At 44.7% G+C, this 19,655-nt stretch overlaps 1 protein-coding gene across 1 annotated transcript in view; it reads right to left on the bottom strand.

The window, feature by feature from the left end:
• The window catches only part of TECTA (tectorin alpha), an 83,588-nt gene that overhangs the window by 15,389 nt on the left and 48,544 nt on the right, over positions 1-19,655 (bottom strand). Inside the window, exons 12-15 of the mRNA XM_086338349.1 lie at positions 10,208-10,407; positions 5,661-6,044; positions 3,013-3,299; positions 714-994 (exon numbers count right to left, since the gene is read on the bottom strand). Coding sequence (XP_086194475.1) covers positions 714-994; positions 3,013-3,299; positions 5,661-6,044; positions 10,208-10,407 — 1,152 coding nt within the window. The remainder of the gene's footprint in view (positions 1-713; positions 995-3,012; positions 3,300-5,660; positions 6,045-10,207; positions 10,408-19,655) is intronic.

Below are 19,655 nucleotides of genomic sequence, written 5' to 3'. Positions count from 1 at the left end.
CATTCTGATGGACGTAGTGTCACACTGCATTCATGGGACAGAGTGACCATTTATGTACATGGACACACATATACGGATATGACAAATTTATGCGTGTTTAGGCACACACTTACTTGCTCCATCTATCTGATTAACATGGCAAGAAAACAAATAAAGAGAATAATAGATAATGGACATCAAAGTAGTTATCTCACTACAGAAAAAAAATTCAAGAGTCTATAGATTTTTATTTCATCAATAGCACACGTATAATCCCTTTATAAATCTAATCATGGCTTCCTTGCAACCAGGCAGATACAGCCAGCTCAGTCTGCCATTTGCCACCTGCCTTCTCTTTGTGATCTGGGCTCTGACTCATGTGAAAGGAGCTTTTGGAGAGCTGAATTGGGGGCACTGAAATCAATTAGGAGTCCCATGCTCTGTCCTGCTATCTTAGAAGTCACTACACTGGTGCTCTTCCAACCCAGAGAACCCCACCTTCCTCCGCTGATATTCTGAATTCCATAACTGGACCTAGGGGGGAGTCAAGAGCCACTGAAAATGCCCCCTCACAGAATCTCCTGCAGCCCACACCTCTCCATCCTTCAACCCCCAAAGCAGATCTACAGGTTGAGATGGAGACCAGTGGCTAGCCCTGGACAAAGTGACGCCACTGGCCAAGCTGTGCTTTCTAACTCAGAGAAGATTCTGCAGAAATAAAATAATTCTCTTACAGCAATTCTCCTTCTCAATCCACTCAGTGCTGAGGATTCCAAAGGAGCGGCAGGACTCCCCGTAGGCGGCCAGGGAGCCACACAGCTGGAACTTCTTGTGGTTGTAGCAGCCGTCCAGGTAGCAGGACTCGTAGAAGGGGAGGGGGTCGAGCAGCCCGTAGCAGGGCTGGAAGAAGCCCTTCATGTCCGTGAGCTTCAGGCAGTAGCCGTCGCCCTGCATGTCCTGGATGTGCACGTTGTCGCACATGGCTGCGTACTGTGAGAACTGCAGCTCGTTGCAGCTGGGGGTGAAAGATGCAGTCAGACTAGGAGGCAACACCAGGCATCTGAGACGGCCAGTGCAGTGGGGGAGGGGAGACCACAGTGGTGACCTCTTCAGCTAACCCAGAAGTGAATGTGGGTGCTGATCCCAACCTTAACCCAGGCTAGGGTTCGAAAGTCAAGGTAGTTTCTACTGTTACAGCACTGGGATGAGCGAGGGTAAAATAAAATGATAGTAGCCAACGTGTCAGACAAGGGTAGATATTGATATAATAACCATTAACCTTTGATGTAGGCTTCCCTGGTGGCTCAGTGGTTTAAAAAAAAAAAAACCCACCTGCCAATGTAAGATATGCAGCTTCGACCCCTGGGTTGGGAAGATCCCCTAGGGAAGGAAATGGCAACCCACTCCAGTGTCCTTGCCTCCTGGAAAATCCCATGGACAGAGGAGCCTAGAGGGCTACAGTCTATGGGGTCACAAAGAGTTGGACACGATCAACTCTGTTGTTTAGTGACTAAACAACAACAACCTTTGATATAATTGACTGATATGATTGATACAATAACTATCAGCAGATACGGATATAATAACCAATAACAATAATGATAATTACATTATTATTAATCAAAAATAAAAGTAATAACTGTTGGTAAAGTAAAAGATTTGAAAGGACATCCAGAAGCTTCTAAACCATTTCCAGTTTAGCTACCAGAGACCATAAGGAAAATCTTCACAAGAAAATTGGTGTCAGGCTACAACCATTTATAAGAGAAGAGAAAAAGGAAATAAGAAGGGAAAGGAAACTCAAACAGAATGATGATTCCTAAGGAGGAGCTGAATCTTGCTCATCTTTGGAAGCCCCAGAATAGTTTAATGTGCAAAGGAGTCATTTTTCTAACTGTGGGTCCCAGAAGTGACATTTTAGAGAAAGCATCACATTAGGAATTCTGAAATCTAATCTGGGCTTTGCCACTTACTGTGCCCCCTCATCTAAATCATTCCACTCTAGCCTCCGTTGCACCTAGAAAAGGAAGACACTGGACCAGATTGTGCCCAAGGTTCTTTCCAGCTCTGGGTCCCACAATTCACAGGACGGTCTAATTTATGGCACATTTTTCAGTTTACACCTGCAGAAAAGTCAAAGAGGGTTGAGAACTTCATTCCCACATCTGGGAATTCAGCTGACGTTTGGCACGTTAAAGCTCAAGGGGACAGAATCATTGTACAAGCAAAGAAATGCCAAAAAAGAGAAGTGTAGCTCTAGAACCTCAGAGGAATTAACATGATTCGGCAGTCCGGAAGGACTCTTAAGTTAAACACCTTTGAAATAACTTGCTTAGTTCCTTCTATCTCAGTTGGCCAGAGAGGGGCCTGATAATAACCTCAGCGACTTCTACTTTCTTGGACTTTCTAGACTCCCACCAACTTCTGCCTACACAACCAAGCCTCTGGTAAGAGGTACAGATGGCACTAGTGGTAAAGTACCCGCCTGCCAATGCAGGAGACATAAGAGACACAGACTCAATCCTGGGACAATCCTGGAGGAGGGGATGGCAACCCACACCAGTATTCCTGCCTGGAGAATTCCATGGACAGAGGAGCCCGGCAGGCTGTATGACTGAAGTGACTTAGCATGCACAGACATGAAGTCTCAGCACTAGGGAGCAAGGAATAACCCTCTTCTCCTGGGTTAACTCTTAGTCCCACCCTCAGCAAGGATGCCCAGTCGCAGTTAAAGTTAAACTTGACCAGTTGGGCAGATGGTCAAGGCTTTAGAGTTCTAATCCTAGGAACACTCTTCTGTTTGGCCAAGGGCCGGATAACACCAAAATTCAGACTTATCATCTAAGCCTAGTTACTTCCTCTGCTGTTCAAGAAATTATTGTGCCTGTTTGTATGATGAAAACTCCAAAGATCTTGAGCTTAGCTATTTGTAGGCGAGGAAGGGTGTTGCTATACGAAGTACCTCCCTCATCAACATCTGTCATAGACACGGGAGGACTGGGACCACTGAGTCTAGTGACTGGAGACTCTCACCTCTTCTGCATGCCATTGGTTTTCCAGCTCTGGGCCAGGACCACGCTGCTCACCACTGGCTTCCCCCGCAAGGTCACGTAATCATCAGTTAAGTCCCCATTGAAGTTGCCGCAAAGGCCACACACTTTGTTCTGCAGCCTCTCGCTGATGCTGATTTTTATGACGTTGTAGCCGTTGTAGTAGATTTGGATGTCGGGGCTGGTGTCAATCACCAGGAACCCCTCACTGCTGTAGATTTTGGTTGCCAGGCCGGTTATGAATGGAACATTCACTTGTGTGCCATTCACCTGTTAAAGGAGAAAGAAGAAGTAAATGACCCTCAAAGCAGAGATTGGCAAATATTTACTGTAAAAGTCCTGAGTAAACATTTTAGGTTTTGCAGCCCATATGATCTATCCTCGTGGCAAAAAAAGCAGCCACAGACAAAAGTAACTAAATGAGCAAGGCTGTGTTCCACTAAAGCTTTATTTACAAGAATAGGCAGCAAGGAGATTTGACTGAATTTCGTATTTTGCTGATGCCTGCCCAGCAATCTGAGGGCTCGCTCATCTTACTGTCCACAGTTCCTCCCAAAGAAGCAAACTATGGTGGCAGAGAGATTAAAATAAAAATGATGGAAAGGTATAACGCACAACAAGTGGCTAGATTTTTGTATAAAACTTTCTCCAGCATAAACCAATTACTGAAAACAAAATCCCAATCCTGCGCTAAGGAGAGTCTAACACGGTTAAAATGAATCTGGGGATCATTGCTATGTTTATTGTTTTCTTATTTATAATGTTCGAACAGGAGATGCCCTCCCAGAGGCCCTATAGGCACAGTATTTTCTCCATTTGTCATTTTCTTGCTTTATAACAGTTTCTTTTCTTAGCCCTTAGGACAGAACATAACATGCCTTTTCTGTACTTACAAAAGAAATTGTTCTTTTCCCCCCCTAGGTTATCAGTAACTTTTGTTGCTTAAAAAAACATAGCAGAAGCCTTAAAAAAATATGATTCTTTACTATTTTGGTGGCTGGGAGTATTTTATTCGGCACAATGTCAGTTTTGATCTCAGGTGATCCCTTTTTGCTTTCTTGCTGATATATTCTGGGCCTTCGCAGTCATGTCCATGTGGGCCAATTTGCAAAAGGAATTAGAGTGTCAAAAACAGTAGCAGATTAACTTTCATTGAAGTTAAAAACCAGTATTAAAATCCAGACTCTTCCTTTTAAGCTTGCAAAACCCTACCAGTCTTTTGCCTAATGCTGGATACTAAGCTATTCGATGACTCTTTAAATAGAGATACTTCCAGTGCATGATTATCTGAGCCAGTGGTGGAAAGCAGATACAGTACCACTCAATTCCAAAAACATTAATATGCCTGTGCTGGCTCTCTCCTTGGCCCTCCCTAGCTGGAATTTGCAACACAGGGTGGGGGGAAGCAGGGCTGACTCCATGGTTCTAGTCCGCCTGCAGCCGACTGGTTTAGCTGAGTGACTGGGTGACTGGCAGTCACCACCACTACTTCAGAGCAGGTTATCTTCTCAGATGGAAGGATGGGAGGAATACAGGTCGGAGTGGTGCCTTAGTTTATTGGGGTGGGGGGCGGGGGTTGGAGATTCACATTTACTTATATGCCGTTGTAAGATTCACAAGAAACCCGGCAACTCTCCTAGAGAAGAGCCAACCCTAAGAGAAATCCACCCTCTCTCTCGTCTGTGCTCTTTCCCTCGGCGTGTCATTAGGGGGCGCTCTCATAGTGAGGGACGATCCCTCCCACCCATTTTTATTTAGGTAGCTGTGTTTACAGGCAAAGACTTGCTGTCTTTCATTTTCTAGAAAGGATGGCAGAGATGAAAGAGTCGGTCTTCTTTCAGGTGGCAGAGCCAAGAATAATTTCAAGCTCTTATAAACAAATGAGAATCTTTTTGGAAATTAATTATGAGTAAAAGCTGACTTATCTACCATTACCTGAAGTTTTGTTTTTTTTTTTAGATTTTTTTTTTTTGATGCAGACCATTTTTAAAGCCTTTATTGAATTCTTTACATTATTGCTCCCATTTTATGTTTTGGTTTTTTGGCTGCGTGGCATGTGGGATCTTAACCCCTGGCCAGGGATGAACCTACACCCCCTGCATCAGAAGGCGAAGTCCCAACCACTGGACCACCAGGGAGGTCCCTCACCTGAAGTTTTATTAGCATACATGCTGACCTTATGTCCTTGAGATACTGTACATATCCTGCAAGGCCTTTGGAATCGTATGTGCTAAGTCATTTCAGTTGTGTCCAACTCTTTGTGACCCTATGGACCGTGGCCCGCCAGGCTCCTCTGTCCATGGGATTCTCCAGGCAAGAATACTGGAGTGGGTTGCCTTGCTTTCCTCCAGGGGATCTTCCCTACCCTGGAATTGAACCCACATCTCTTATGTCTTCTGCACTGGCAGGTGGATTCTTTACCACTAGTAAGCGAAAGACTAAATGGGGCTCTTGCTTATGCCTGTAGAATCTTTACACTTTCAATTCTCTAAAACCTGGTTATCTGTGTATGGTATGTGTGAAACAGCCAGTTAAACTCATTATCCGGGAAAACCACAGTTAACAGCCCTCTAGATAGGCCCTCGTTCCAGGGCACATTTCTTAAGAATCAAGGACAGGCTCGTCCGTCACCTTGACTGTGTTCCGGTCGTTGATGAGAATTTGCTCTTCGTTAATGTAGAAATAGACGGGCGAAATGATGGTGAGATTGGGGGCCGACCACTTGTCGAAGTTGATGATGAGCTGGAAAGAGATGTCGGGGAGCTTGTGGCAGATAGTGGAGAGCACGAAGGCGCAGTTGGCTGGGAAGCGGAGGAAGGCGCCGTCGAAGGTGCGGAAGACGCCGCCGCCGGCCGCCAGGCAGTAGGAGGTCTTGGTGCTGAAGCAGCCGCGCACCCCGTTGCGCAGCGCGCACTCCTCGTCCGACTTGCACTGGCGCGGGTCGCACTGGATTAGGTTGCGCCGGAAACAGCGGCACCGCCGCGTGCAGTCGCTGTTCCAGAACAGCTGCTTGGGCTGGAAGAGAGGCGCCCTTTGCATGAAACTCTGGTGGTGGTCAAGGCTGGGGACCCCAAAGCCCAGTTCACCTGGACCCTTTCCAGGCTGGGCTGGCCTATCAGTAGCGGGGCTGGAATTTGCAACAAGGGAGGCTGGTTCAAGTCAAACAGTACCTGCCTTCCAGGTACCTCAGATGCCAAACAATATGTTACCTGGTCTCTACTGGTTTCAATCAAGAATCTGGGGATCTTCACAGTGGGTTGTAGAGCTAATCACAGCCAACTAACTAGAATGGGAAGCAGGTCAAGGAACTAGGCGAAGTGGAAAATACTTGGTAGGGAATTCATCTAACAAGTATCAGCTCTACTTGAAGGAACAAATTTAAATTCACTCTATAATGATAAACCCCACCCTTCAATTTTAACTAGGCTAAAGAAAGAGAGAACCAATTCCTATGCTGAGCCATTTTTGTCACCTTAAAAAATGCACAATGTGAGAGTTGCAAGTTAAGTTTTATTTGGGGCAAAATAAGGGCTATAGCTCAGGAGACAGCATTTCAGATAGCTCTGAGAAACTGCTCCAAAGAGGCAAGCGGGAGGGTATGTATGTGATTTTGGTGAAGGGAGAATATATGCAATCAAGTACTTATTTTTTGCAGAAGGTTTCTGCTAGTCATGAGGAGCAGTCATGACCGTGAAGGATTTTTAGTGCTTTTCTAGATATAAGGAGCTACAAGAATTGGGCACATAAAATCGGCTCCTAAAAATACCTATTTGAAGACCTATCCTTCCAGTTTTTCCCAGAGCACAGAATGCCTGATTTCTGCTCTTCACCCTGAACTCTTTTCAGGGAATGTTGAAAAATAAGCAGCTGAAGCAGCACATGTTTTAATCCCTGTAGAGGTAGATGGCAAGTGCCAATGGCAAGTGCCAATTTGTAGCTGACAGTTTCAACATTTCACAATACTCACTGTTCCAAACTTCTTTCCTTGTAAATAATCTAATTTACTTCTGTTGCAGATACCTCTATTTCTATATCCTGAAGCAAGAAATCTAAGCAACAGTTAGGGTCCATGAAGGGAAAACTTTGGGATCAGACCACCTGGGTTTCGATCCCAGCTCTGCCACCCTACTCATGCCACCCTGAGAGGCTCTGCCAGCTTCCCAGAGTGTTGGTTTGCTTTCTCTAAATTGAAGTTAGTAATAATGTCTTGCAAGGCAGTTGTGAAGATTAAATTCAATAAGACGTGTGATGCATATTTCCCAGCTAAGAGTAGGTACTCAATAAATAATAGCTGCTGTTATTACCAGAGAAGAACCACTCATCCTCTTTCAGATAGTGGGGAATTATAAAAATTTATATTAAATACCTGCAACGAAGTGTATCATCAATTGGTGGCAGCTATTATTTTTCACTCTTTCTACAATCTGTAGACACAGCTATACTTGTAGAGTCTGTGCTCTTGATCTCGTACCTGTTCTAGACTAAGAATTCCAGGGAACTGTTTGAAATTGGTCATGACTGTTCAAGTGGAGTGTGGTCCCAATGAATGGTTTACTTCATAGAGATGAGGGCACTCAAGGCATTAATTCAATTTTCTAAAACAGTGCTTTCCAGAGAAGATGTTTTAATGGCACAAGAAGGGCCTGTTCTACTTTCTGGTCACAATTTTCTGCATTAACGATAGACTTATCAAAACCCTGGATATCAAAGAGAGACCTGACTTAGATCCAAGGGTAAGTAAGAAGAGGGTGAGATCTTCCAGGAAGAGTTTTCTCAAGAAAACCATTCCTGATTCTTTCACCCCTAAAATGGAGTATAAGTAGTTTCTGGAACCTCTTTCCAGACCCGTGAAATATTCTGGGTGCCAGCAGCTTCACAAATTGGCTTCCTTTCTCTTATCAGATTTGCAGAATAATTGAGTGGATGGTCTGGCCTCTCTCAGATAAGAAGTCAGACATTGCATGGGTGGAGAGAGAAAAATAACCTGATGTATGTGGATATGATCAAGGGTCCATAACTCATCCTACAGGAGAACTTGATCATGAAAGTAGCATCCCAGTAAAGAGACTGGCCCAGTGCTGCCTGCTCAACCTTAATTAGACCTGATGAGGACAGCCGGGTAATTACCCTACATGCTAATGGCTAGATGTGTTCTCTTTTTATTTCCAAAGAAATCTGTCGTATAAACAAGCCTCCAAGCTTGCTTGAACAGTGGCAAGTAGGTGTGGATTATTTGTTCTGTGAATTTGCTACTTCCCAGATATAAGCTGTTGTCAAAACCCACTGACTTTCTGATGAAAAGTGGATACTAATGTTGAGAGTGCTAATAGCTGCCGAGAGCTGTATTGTGCTTTTCCTGAGAGCTCCAAGGGCTTTTATATGCATCATTTCATTAACACGCCTGGATTTTTTTAATTTATAAAATGCCTCTTAAGAGAATTAACAAAACAATAAGCAGCTACCAATTATTGACCTGCTAGGTGCCAGGTACTAAGGCACCTGCATAGATTACACAACGCCCATATGAGTTGGTATGTTTTGGAGATAAGGTCACAGAAGCTCAGAGAAATAGCACAGTTTGTTCAGTGTCACATCACCAGTGTTGGTTCAGCTAGGATCAAGCCCAAATCTCAATCCATTATGTCACAGACACTCAGGATCTCTGTTGAGGGAAGCATGACACACTTGATAAGTGGATACATTTCAGTAAATCTCTGGACAGGGGAGCAGAGATTGAAATAGCGTTTTTCAGTTTTGAGCCTGGTTATCTCTTCTCCCAGATTGTAGGAAAATGGAATCTATTATTATTTTCTCCCACATGTTTTGCCTCTTCCTTTCAAATAATCAATATCTCTAAGAGCTAACTTCAAAACTCACCTCTGCCAAGAAGCCTTCTTTGATCAATTCTGCTATTTTACTCTACTTTCTCCCATCTTTCTAATACAACATTTATACAAATTTCCCACTGAAAATGAGACTGAAGGTAACAGCCATATTCATCTCTTTCTATTTCTTCTCAAAGTAAAGTAACTTAGTTGTTCTTGAACAAGAACAATATTTCTTTACAGAAAGAAAGCAGTGTTTCTTTTTTGCCTAGTTTATTTTCAATTTAGACACTTCAATTAGTTTTTTTTTTAATGCTTCGATTCTTTTTCATTTTAAAATTGATTAGTTCTGTAGGGTATTATTTTTCACTTGTTGATATGTTATTTTGTAATTGTCCTCTTGTTTTTAAAGTGCATTTTTTTTCCTCTCCTGAATAGATTTTTAAGTTCCTTAAGGCAGGGAACATGCTTTATCATCCCCAACAATACCACTAGCACAGAGATCTGCAAATAGCAGCTATTGCACAGATGCTGTTGTTAACTGTCTACTCACCAATGTCAGGTATTGATATCGTTTAAACAGAATGGGCGAGAGGCAGAACCCAGGGCTAAATAACCTCTCCAGGCAAGATCTTTTTAAGAACATAAAGTATTCCAGCACATAAAGAAAGATTACAGGGTGGAAGTATAAATGATTTTGCATGCTCATATGTTTTACTCAGGGACATCTAAGAAGGGCATGTTCATCAGCTCTATGTGAAGCCCCCAAAGACAGAGAAGCAGAGGGTAGGATGTGGAAAACAGGACATTAAGCAGCCCAGACAGAACTCTCTGGGGACGGTCCTAGAGGGACAAATGACACATGACGAGATGGCAGCCTTCACTCCCCTTCTCATGGAGCTGCAATAGACAGAAGAGAGAAAGCCACTCCTCCCAGCCTAGAGCTCCATATTTTCCAGTTAAAACTGCCCTTAGCTAAGACAGGTATAAATGTCAGATTCACTGCCTTCCTATTTCCAAACAGCAGCCACGTCAGAAGCTTTCAGACTAAGATTTACAGGAGAGGAAATCAGAAGGGCTTAGAGAAAGGCACGGAGGAGGGAGAGAGGCACACACAATGCTAGCGAGGAGGCAGGTAGAGTGAGACCCAAGCGCATGTCTAAATCCGGAGCCTCATCTGACCTGTCCGTGACCTCTCACCCCCCTCGTCCCCCCTCTCCGCCTCCCTGTGAATCCACAGCACCATCTTATCCTCATCAGAAGGGAAGATGGGTTCACCGTGACCCATCTTCCTCCTAGCGGGGAGAGAACTCCGCTGCCTCTCAAGGAAGAAGGGCGGGCCGGCGCCCCTACCTCGTAGTACTTGCCGTCGGAGTAGCAGCCGCAGCTGTGGGGCAGAATGCAGCTCTTGCCGTTGAGGACGTAGCCGGGGTCGCACTGGCAGCCCTCCACGCAGTAATGGTTGCAGTCGCTCTTGAGGCGGATGGCGGCGCAGCGGGGCTGGCACACGCTCACGCAGCTCTCGTAGTGGCTGTTGGGAGGGCAGGCGACGGCTGCAAGGGGAGACACGGGTCAGGATGGGCCATCCCCAGGGCTGTCAACGCCTTCCTCCCGGCCTTCCCTCACCCGCTCGGGGAGATGGAGGCCTGGTGCGGAGGAAGCTTTGCCCCCGACCTCCCGCTTTCCTCCCCTCTCTGCTTATGCAACGCCTTTATGGGACTTAGCACTGCAGAAACAATGGACAGCAGAGCAGACGGAGGTTACCCGGCCCCTCACACCTCTTGCCCCTCTCCTCAGCCTTGCTTTCCCTGAGGTTCTCTCCAACCTGTTGCCTTAAACCCACTACCCAACACGCATCTTGACTACAGTGATTCACTGGATGGTCTCCCAGGTGCGCCCCACATTCATTCCTGCCTTTAGGTCCCCATCTGGTGTTCATCTCCCTTCCCCACCCACTTCTTCATCCTCCCAGTGTCTCCAAATTTATCTCCCATTTATCATTTTCTTACTGGAGTATAATGGCTTTACCATTTTGTGTTAGCTTCTGCTGGACAATGAAGTGAATCAACTATACCTGTCTGTATATCCCTTCCCTCTTGGACCTCCCTCCCACCCCCTTCCCCACCATCCCACCCATCTAGGTCATCACAGAGAACTGAGCTGAGCTCCCTGTACTTTATAGCAAGTTCCCACTACCTGTCTATCTTCCACATGGTGTATGTATGTGTTAGTTACTCAGTCGTGTCAGACTCTTTTTGACCCCGTGGACTGTAGCCTGCCAGGCTCCTCTGTCTGTGGAATTCTCCAGGCCAAGAATACTAGAATGGGTAGCTACTCCCTTCTTCAGGGGATCTTCCAGAACCAGTGATCGAATCCAGGTCTCTTGCATTGCAGGCAGATTCTTTACCATCTGAGCCAGCAGGGCAGCCCTTTACACATGGCAGTGTGGTGTATATATGTCAACCCTATTTTCCCAATTCATCCCACCCACCCCTTTGCTGCAGTGTCCACATGTCCATTTTCTACATATTCATCTCTCTTCCTCCCCTGGAAATAGGTTCATCTGTACAATTTTTCTAGACTCCACATAATGTGTTAATATTTTATTTGTTTTACTCTTTTGGCCATGGTCCATGGCATGTGAGAGCTTAGTTCCCTGGCCCAGTATTGGATTGTGTCCCCTGCATTGGCAATATGGAGTCTTAACCACTGGACCACCAAGGGGAGTCCCCAGATCCCTCATTCTTCAAGCCCCAGGTAGAATCCCAACTTATCTGCAAAACTCCCTATTCTTTCACTAGCTCAGAACTTCCAGAACCCTTTTCCAAGCCAATAGTTTTTAACAGTAGGCCCTCGAACCCCTTGATTTCTGAGAAGGCAAACTTACATTGTGTGTGTGCCTGTGTACAGAGACCAATCCATGTCAACTATGTTCTGTGGCTTTTAAATGTATGTAGATGCTTTCCTGGAAGGCAACTGGGGTCCTGGTGAAGGGTGTGGGCTCTGGAATCAGCTCTAAGAGATTGGAGCCATTACCTAATCTCTCTGGGTTTCAGCTCCTTATCTGTATTATGCAGTTACCCAGGGCAGCACTTCATGGCTTTTTGGGAGGGAATGAGTGAGTCTGTGTACTTAGAACAGTGCCAAGCACCTAAGTGCTTGGCGTGCTGCAGTCTGTGGGGTTGCAAAGAGTCAGACATGACTTAGCGACGGAACAACAGCAACAATGAGCACCTAAGTGTTCAGCAAGTGGTAGTCAATCATTAAAGACAGGTTTGCTTAAATATTTTACAGAAACTAGTATTTAAGTCAATGTATACAAAAAAGAGCGGTAAAGAACCTGCCTGCCAATGCAGGAGATGTGGGTTTAAACCCTGAGTTGGGAAGATCCCATGGAGAAGGAAACGGCAACCCGCTCCAGTGTTCTTGCCTGGGAAATGTCATGGACAGAGGAGCCTCATGGGCCGCAGTCCATCAGGTTGGAAAAGAATTGACATGACTCATCAACTAAACAACAAAAATAACAATACAAAAAAGTACAACTACTCTTATGTGGAAATTTCTACTCTACATCACTTAGGCTTGAATCATTGTTTTTGCACTGCTGTGTGTATTTTATGTGTTTATAATGATGCTACATCCTTGTACATTTATCCATGCCCTCATGAGTTAATGAATCTCTAAATTCCTGGAAGTGGAATAACTGGGTCAGAGGGTATGTGCATTTAAGCTTTTGATGGATGCAACTGAATTGGCCTTTAAAGAGGCTTTGTCTCTTTATCCTCCTACCAGGGCTATATGAGATTTATTTTTCCCTCATCCTCACTGATTGGTTGTTTATCCCCAAACTTTCTGGTCCTTGGAAAAAACTACATGCTATACCTATAAGGGATCACCATCCAGAAGATGAAGGAACTTCTAAAATTCAACAACAACAAAAAAAACAAACAATCTGATACAAAAATGAGAGAGGAATTTGAATAGACCTTTCTGCAAAGAAGATATATGAATGGCCAAAAAGCATGTGAGAATCAACACCACTAATCATCAGGAAAATCAAAACTATAATGTGATATCACCTCATACCCACTAAGATGGCTACTATTAAAAAACACCCAGAAAATAACAAATATTGGTAAAGATGTGGAAAAATTGGAACCCTGTGCCCTGTTGGTAAGAAGGTAAAATGGTACAGCTGCTGTGGGAAAGAGTAGGGTGGGTTCTCAAAGAATTGAAAATAGAATTACCCTATGGGCCCAGCAAGTCCCTTCCTGGGTGTATACTTAAAAACGTGAAAGAAATGTCTCTAAGAGATATTTAGACACTGTTGTCATAGCAGCATTCTTCATTATAGCTAAATCATGGGGGCAATACAAGTGTCCACCAATGGATGAATGGATAAGCAAGATGTAGTCTATACATGCAACGGAATATCACTTAGCCTGAAAAAGGAAGGAGATTCTGCAACTTGGATGAACCTTGAGACACTATGCTAAGTGAGATAAACCATCCACAAAAAGATGAATACCGTATGATTCCACTTATGTGAGGTGTCTAAAGTAGTTAAGACAGGAAGTAGAACAGTGGTTTCAGGGGACTCTGGAAAGGGAGAGGAGTGGAGAGTTAGTGTTTAATGGGTACAGAGTTTCAGCTGAGCAAAATGAAAAGCATTCTGGAGGCAGAGGATGGTGGTTGCACAACAATATGAATGTACTTAGTGACACTGAACTACACCCTTAAAAATGGTTACAATAGCAATTTTGTTATGTGTATTTTACCACAATAAGAAATTAATGCTATATCCTTATTTCATTTGCATCCTTTGTGAGACTCTTTGTATCTTTTTCCTTTGTTTATAATCTATTTGTATATCTTTTTCTGTGAATTGCCTTTTCACGTCCTTTACACATTTTGTTTGTTGAATTTTTTATTAAATTGTAAAAGCTCTTTGTAAACTGAAAATATATTTTTGTTTGTCACGTGTTAAAATATTTACCAATTGCTTTTTGACTTTGCTGCTTCTTCCTTTTTTTTTTTGGTACATTGGTTTGTGATCTTGATGATGTTTTTCCCATATGGAAATATAAAAGTTTAAAGTAGTCCAATTTATCATGTTTTCCCTTGTGGTTTTAGGTGTTTTGTTTAGAAAGGCCCTCTTTACTCCTAGATTACAAAAAATATGCCTTTGTTCTCTTTTAGTAGTTTGTTTCGTTTTAAATTTATTTATTTTGGCTGTGCTGGGTCTTCGCTGCTGCATGGGCTTTTCTCTAGTTTTGGAGAGCAGGGGCTACTCACTAGTAGCAGTGCACGCGCTTCTCATTGCAGTGGCTTCTCAGTGCAGAGCACAGGCTCCAGGGTGCACGGGCTTCCGTAGTCGCAGCACATGGGCTCTGTAGCTTTGGCTCACAGGCTCGAGAGCACAGGCTCAGTAACTGTGCACAGGCTTAGTTGCTCCATGGCATGTGGGATCTTCCCAGATCAGGGAATCAAACCCATGTCTCCTGCATTGGCAAGTAGATGCTTTACCACTGAACCACCAGGGAAACCCTTCTGGTAGTTTTATGATTTAAATGTTCATGTTTAATCTTGGCTCTGTCTGGGTTTTATTTTTGAGTGAGGAAATGAAGGAAGGATTTAATTATTTTTCCCCTGATAGTTTGTCCTTTATTGACTAATACACTTTCCCCAGTGATTGGAAACGCCAGCTTTACTGTATACTAATTTCTCTTTGGTGTTTGGGCCTATTTCTGGACTTTCTCCTCGGTCCACTGGTTGGTTTTTCTGTGCATGTGCCAGTATCGACTTGTCATCTGGCAAATCCCATGGACAAGGTACAGTCCACAGGGTAGAAAAGAGTCGGACACAACTGAAGCGACTAAGCACGAATGCATTGAAACTCTACAATATATTTTAATATCTGGGAAGACATAACTACCAATTTAGAAATGTCTACTGTTGTTTCAAGTATACTGGTCCTATTTGCCCAACAAGGCAACAAACTCCATATTTCATACTTCTGATTTTTTGTGGTCCCCCAAAGAGTGCTGCGGAGAAGGCAATGGCACCCCACTCCAGTACTCTTGCCTGGAAAATCCCCTGGATGGAGGAGCCTGGTGGGCTGCAGTCCATGGGGTCGAGAAGAGTCGGACACGACTGAGCGACTTCACTTTCGCTTCTCACTTTCATGCATTGGAGAAGGAAATGGCAACCCACTCCGGTGTTCTTGCCTGGAGAATCCCAGGGACGGGGGAGCCTGGAGGGCTGCCGTCTCTGGGGTCGCACAGAGTCGGACACGACTGAAGTGACTTAGCAGTAGCAGCAGCAAATAGTGCTGAGAATGTGACAAGTGATTAATAAATACTTGATTCTTGAAAACAATCTTCCAAATTCCTAATTCTGATTTTCTCCACCCAAATGCAGTACGGAGAGCTGAAAGTGATGATGGTTCTACACCTGGATTTCTATTGTGGTCACAAATGTGTCTCTTGCTGTGGCCAGTGGACTGATACGCCTTTGTGCCCTCGGTGGGCAGGATGCGTGGGAAGAGCAATGCAGCAAGGAAATGGAACTGGTAAAAGCTCTGGAGTCAGGCTGACCTGGCTCGAGTCTTGGCCTCTGTGACTAACTAGCAGTGTCACCTTGGGCAGGTTATTTACTCTCTCTAAACCTTGGCTCCTCTGCTTCCTCATCTGTAAAACGGAGATAATAACATCTCCCTCATCAAATATTAATCATTGTTAATATAAAATGAAGTGCAATTTTGTACAGTGCCAGGTGTTTCAATGAAAGTTTCTGTTACTAACAGTAGGAACAGTTGTAGTAGTAACAATAGGAATTTTTTAAGTTATTCAACTACAATTTTTTTTTTTTTTGATCGGGCTGGGTCTTTGTTATAGCTCAGGCTCTTCCGTGCGGCTTCGCTAGTTATGGTGCAAGGCTTCTAGAGAGTGTGGGCTCAGTAGCTGCAGCACGTGGGCCCAGTTGGCCCTTGGGATGTGGGCTCTTAGTTTCCCTGACAGGGATCAAACCTGTGTCCCATGCCATTGCAAAGTGGATTCTTAACCACTGGACCACCAGGGGAGTCCCTCAATTAGAATTATTGAGTTTGCAGAGAAAGATATAGGAAAACGCCTAATTATCAGACTTTTGACCAAGAGCTTTGAAGTAGCAAAATCTGCCTCTGAAAAAAGAGAAAATGATACTCAACGTTGGCTGATCAGGCACCAGACAGCCTTGTGTATGAGCCGTCATCACATTTAATTCTCACGATGGCCCGCTGAGGTTGGAAGGTGCCTCCCCAGACCTGGTTCTACAGAGCTCTGCATCCTCTGTGGTACCCAGGCGCTCCCGACCCCCCAGGGCTTCCTGGCCTGACCAGATAAGAGGAGCAGCATACCACAGCCAGAGAGCACTGTCTCTGGAGCCACCTTCCAATTTATCCAAGCCAATTTCCTTGGGAAAGTCTCTGAATTACTCTGAGCTTCGGTTTCCTCCTCTAGAAAGTGGGACTATTAATATGGCAGAAACCAACACAATATTGTATAGCAATTATCTTCCAATTAAAAATAAATAAATTTTTTAAAATAGGGCGTACTTTACAGGGTTGCTGTAAAGTTATAGGAGTCAATGACTGAGTACTCAGCACTGAGAAGAGTGCCTGGCACATGGTCAAAGCTAAGTACCTGCAACGAATTTATTATTTTCTTCTCTTACTGTATCCTCACCATCAAGTGCTCTAATTTAAGTTCTCCATTAAAGAATTGAAAGAATGACAGATGCAGCTTAAAGAATTTTAAGAAGGGGTTAGCAATAAAGACAAATGGCCTCCCCTCCCTGCTCTAAGCCTATTTGTTCAACTTGGGTGAAGGAGTTTTCCAATGCTTTTGCAAAAAGAGTAATTCAGTAATAAATTATCCCATTGATAGGAACAGCCAATATTATTGATAACCAACAGCATCCTACCTTGTTACCAATCAAGCATATATTTAATGGGCAATTCTGGCTTAACCCTTTTTCTCCTGAAAACAGCATTCTCATTTCTCAACATGTGAGTGTTGAAATGGATGAATTCTTAGTGGAAGAGAGGAGTGGGACATGCATGTGTGCTAAATCACTCAGTCATGTCCAACTCTTTGCAACACTATAGACTACAGCCCATCAGGTCTTATGTCCATGGGAATTCTCCAGGCAAGAATACTGGAGTGGGTTGCCCTGTCCTCCTGCAGGGGATCTTCCCGACCCAGGGATCAAATCCATGTCTCATGTCTCCTTCATTTGGCAGGCGCGTTCTTTACCACTAGTGCCACCTGGGAAACCCCAGGGAGGGAGACAGGGGGATGCTATTCCTGCCCTCATGTCTCAGAGATTAACACCATGTCAGATTTGGTTGTTGTTTAGTTGCTAAGTTGTGTCCAACTCTTTTGTGACACCATGGACTGTAGCCCACCATGCTCCTCTGTCCATAGAATTTCCCAGGTAAGAATACTAGCGTGAGTTGTCATTTCCTTCTCCAGGGGACCTTCCAACCCAGGGATCAAACCCACATCTCCTGCATTGGCAGGAGACTTCTTTACCACTGAGCCACCAGGCAAGCCCCAAACTTGGTTACAAACAATCATATTCAAGCCAGCCTGTGTTCACTGATCTTTCAGATTGAATGGCTGAGTTAGGACTCAGGCTCCCGCGGCTTTTCTCTGCTTCTGAAATTCAAAATGGAAAACTAAGCTGCCTCCAACTGTGTCCGCACACCCTCCATCTCCACCCACACACCGTCTCTAAAGTGTAATTTTTTTTTTCTCTTATTTTAGCTTTTCTTTTTTGCCAGTCACCACCACCACCTCTTCAGGAGCTTTCTTTTAGATCTTGGCCCCTGTCCTGAAATGCCAAGGTGAGGGAAGGACTATCCCCACTGCGGTGAGCTGGCCTAGGCCTTGCTGGCAGGCAGCAGTCCAGGCAGGGATGGGTCAAGGGTGGTCAGGTCATGGTCAAGGGTGGGCAGGACAGACTCTGCTCTGACTTGTATGGAGCTCCCTGTGACTATGCATAGAGGACGCCACCAATGTCTGGACAGCACTCTGAGCAGGGGAGAGGAAAGAATGCTGGTTGAGGGGACAGGAGGACAAGAAAAATAGTCTTCATAGCCTTTAGGAATGGTCTCCCTTTTCCAAACCATTTCCCCATCCTGCACCAGTTTCAGCCCTATGGGTCCAAACTCCCTAGAAGAAGGGGACCTTTATCCTCAAAGGTAAGGCCATGAGTGTGTGCTAACTTGCTTCTTTTTCTTTCCCATGAGTGACAACATTTGATACCCATAATTTCAGGTGAGAGCTCCTGGTATTAGCCTTCTTTAAAAACAATTCTTCACTGCTCATTGCAGCTAGAGGTAATGGATGTGGGCAGACACTATTCTCTGCCCCACATCCCAGCGACACCAGACAAAACGGCGACCACCGTGGCATGGCTACGGGAAAAGAGGGCCGGCTCTGCAGCAGGTCGCAAGAGGCAGCAGGCAGGGTCTCCTTCCTAAAACTCTCTCCCCATCCTGCACCACGTCTAGGCCCCTGGCTTCAGAGGCTGGTCTTCTGATTTAGGGGAAGGTAAGCTCTCTTGTGGGTTTCCCAGTGGTAAAGAATCCGCCTGCCGATGCAAAAGACACAAGTGACTTGGGTTCGATCCCTGGTCAGGAAGATACCTTGGAGGAGGAAATGGCAACTACTCTAGTATTCTTGCCTGGGAAACCCCATGAACAGAGGAGTCTGGAGGGCTATGGTCTGTGGGGTCACAAAGAGTCCAATACGACTGAGCAACTGAGAATGCTGACAACGAAGCACTCTCGCCCCAGTGAGCTCCCCTCAGTGGATCCAGAGTAGTTCTGGAGGTTTATCCGCAGTCTGACTTTTTCATAGGCCTACTTATTTCATTAAAGTCACCAGAGGCCCCTACTGGCATTGCTCCCTGTAACCCCTCACTCAGGGACTGAGCCTGGCTGACATGGCATCTTCTCCCTCCCCCTCCCCCCTTCCTCCCACCCTCCCCTCCTAATCTACATGAATCCAATTATGTGGAATGTAAACGAACTGTGTGAGCATTAAACGACAATACTGTTTTTGGTTTTTCATCCAAATCTCCCTTTACCAGGATGAAAAGGGATTTTATTCTCCAGGACCCCTGCTGTATCACTTATTTGGAGCTCTTTGCATTCAGCATTCATTTGTAGCCTTTCTCATACAGTTAGGCCTAAAAGAAATTTGCTGTCGCTAATGAGATTGAGATGGGAAAACAGACCCAGGCAGTTTGGCCAAAGACCAATAGCAGTTTCTCTTCCCCATTTTTTCCTATTGTGATGTGCTAAATGCAGACAAATTATTCCACTATGTAGTGTATGGGCTGAGAGCTGGAGCTTTGAGGCTGGAAGGTCAAACCCTGACTTTGCCACTGAGATTGTAGGACCTTAGGCAAGTTACTTAACTCCTGTGAGTCTCAGTTTCTCCCTGACTAATTGGGTGATTGAGGAGATAATGTTGATAAAGTGTTTAGCACTGGACTTGGCTCAAAGCGAGCCAGGAATGTAACAACACCACCACTTAACATGCATGGAGTGCACTAGGCTTTCAATTATCTAATTTGATCCTCCTGACGTTTCTGTAGCATAAAGAGTGTAGGCAGCAGCATTATTGGGGAGTGGGGGGGACAAATGACCAGGGAGGACAAGTGAAATGCGTCAAGGTCACAACCATCCTTACGGACAGAGCAAGGCAAGAATCCAGGCGCTCTAGTTCTGCTTTTTTTCTTTCTTTTTTCA

The sequence above is a fragment of the Bos grunniens genome, chromosome 15 (assembly GCF_055505025.1).
Source record: "Bos grunniens cultivar Pamir isolate PY7600 chromosome 15, Bosgru_T2T1.0, whole genome shotgun sequence".
In the NCBI taxonomy this organism is placed as follows: domain Eukaryota; kingdom Metazoa; phylum Chordata; class Mammalia; order Artiodactyla; family Bovidae; genus Bos; species Bos grunniens.
The sequence above is the reverse complement of the archived record's forward strand: the minus strand, read 5'-3'. Positions and strand labels throughout refer to the sequence as shown.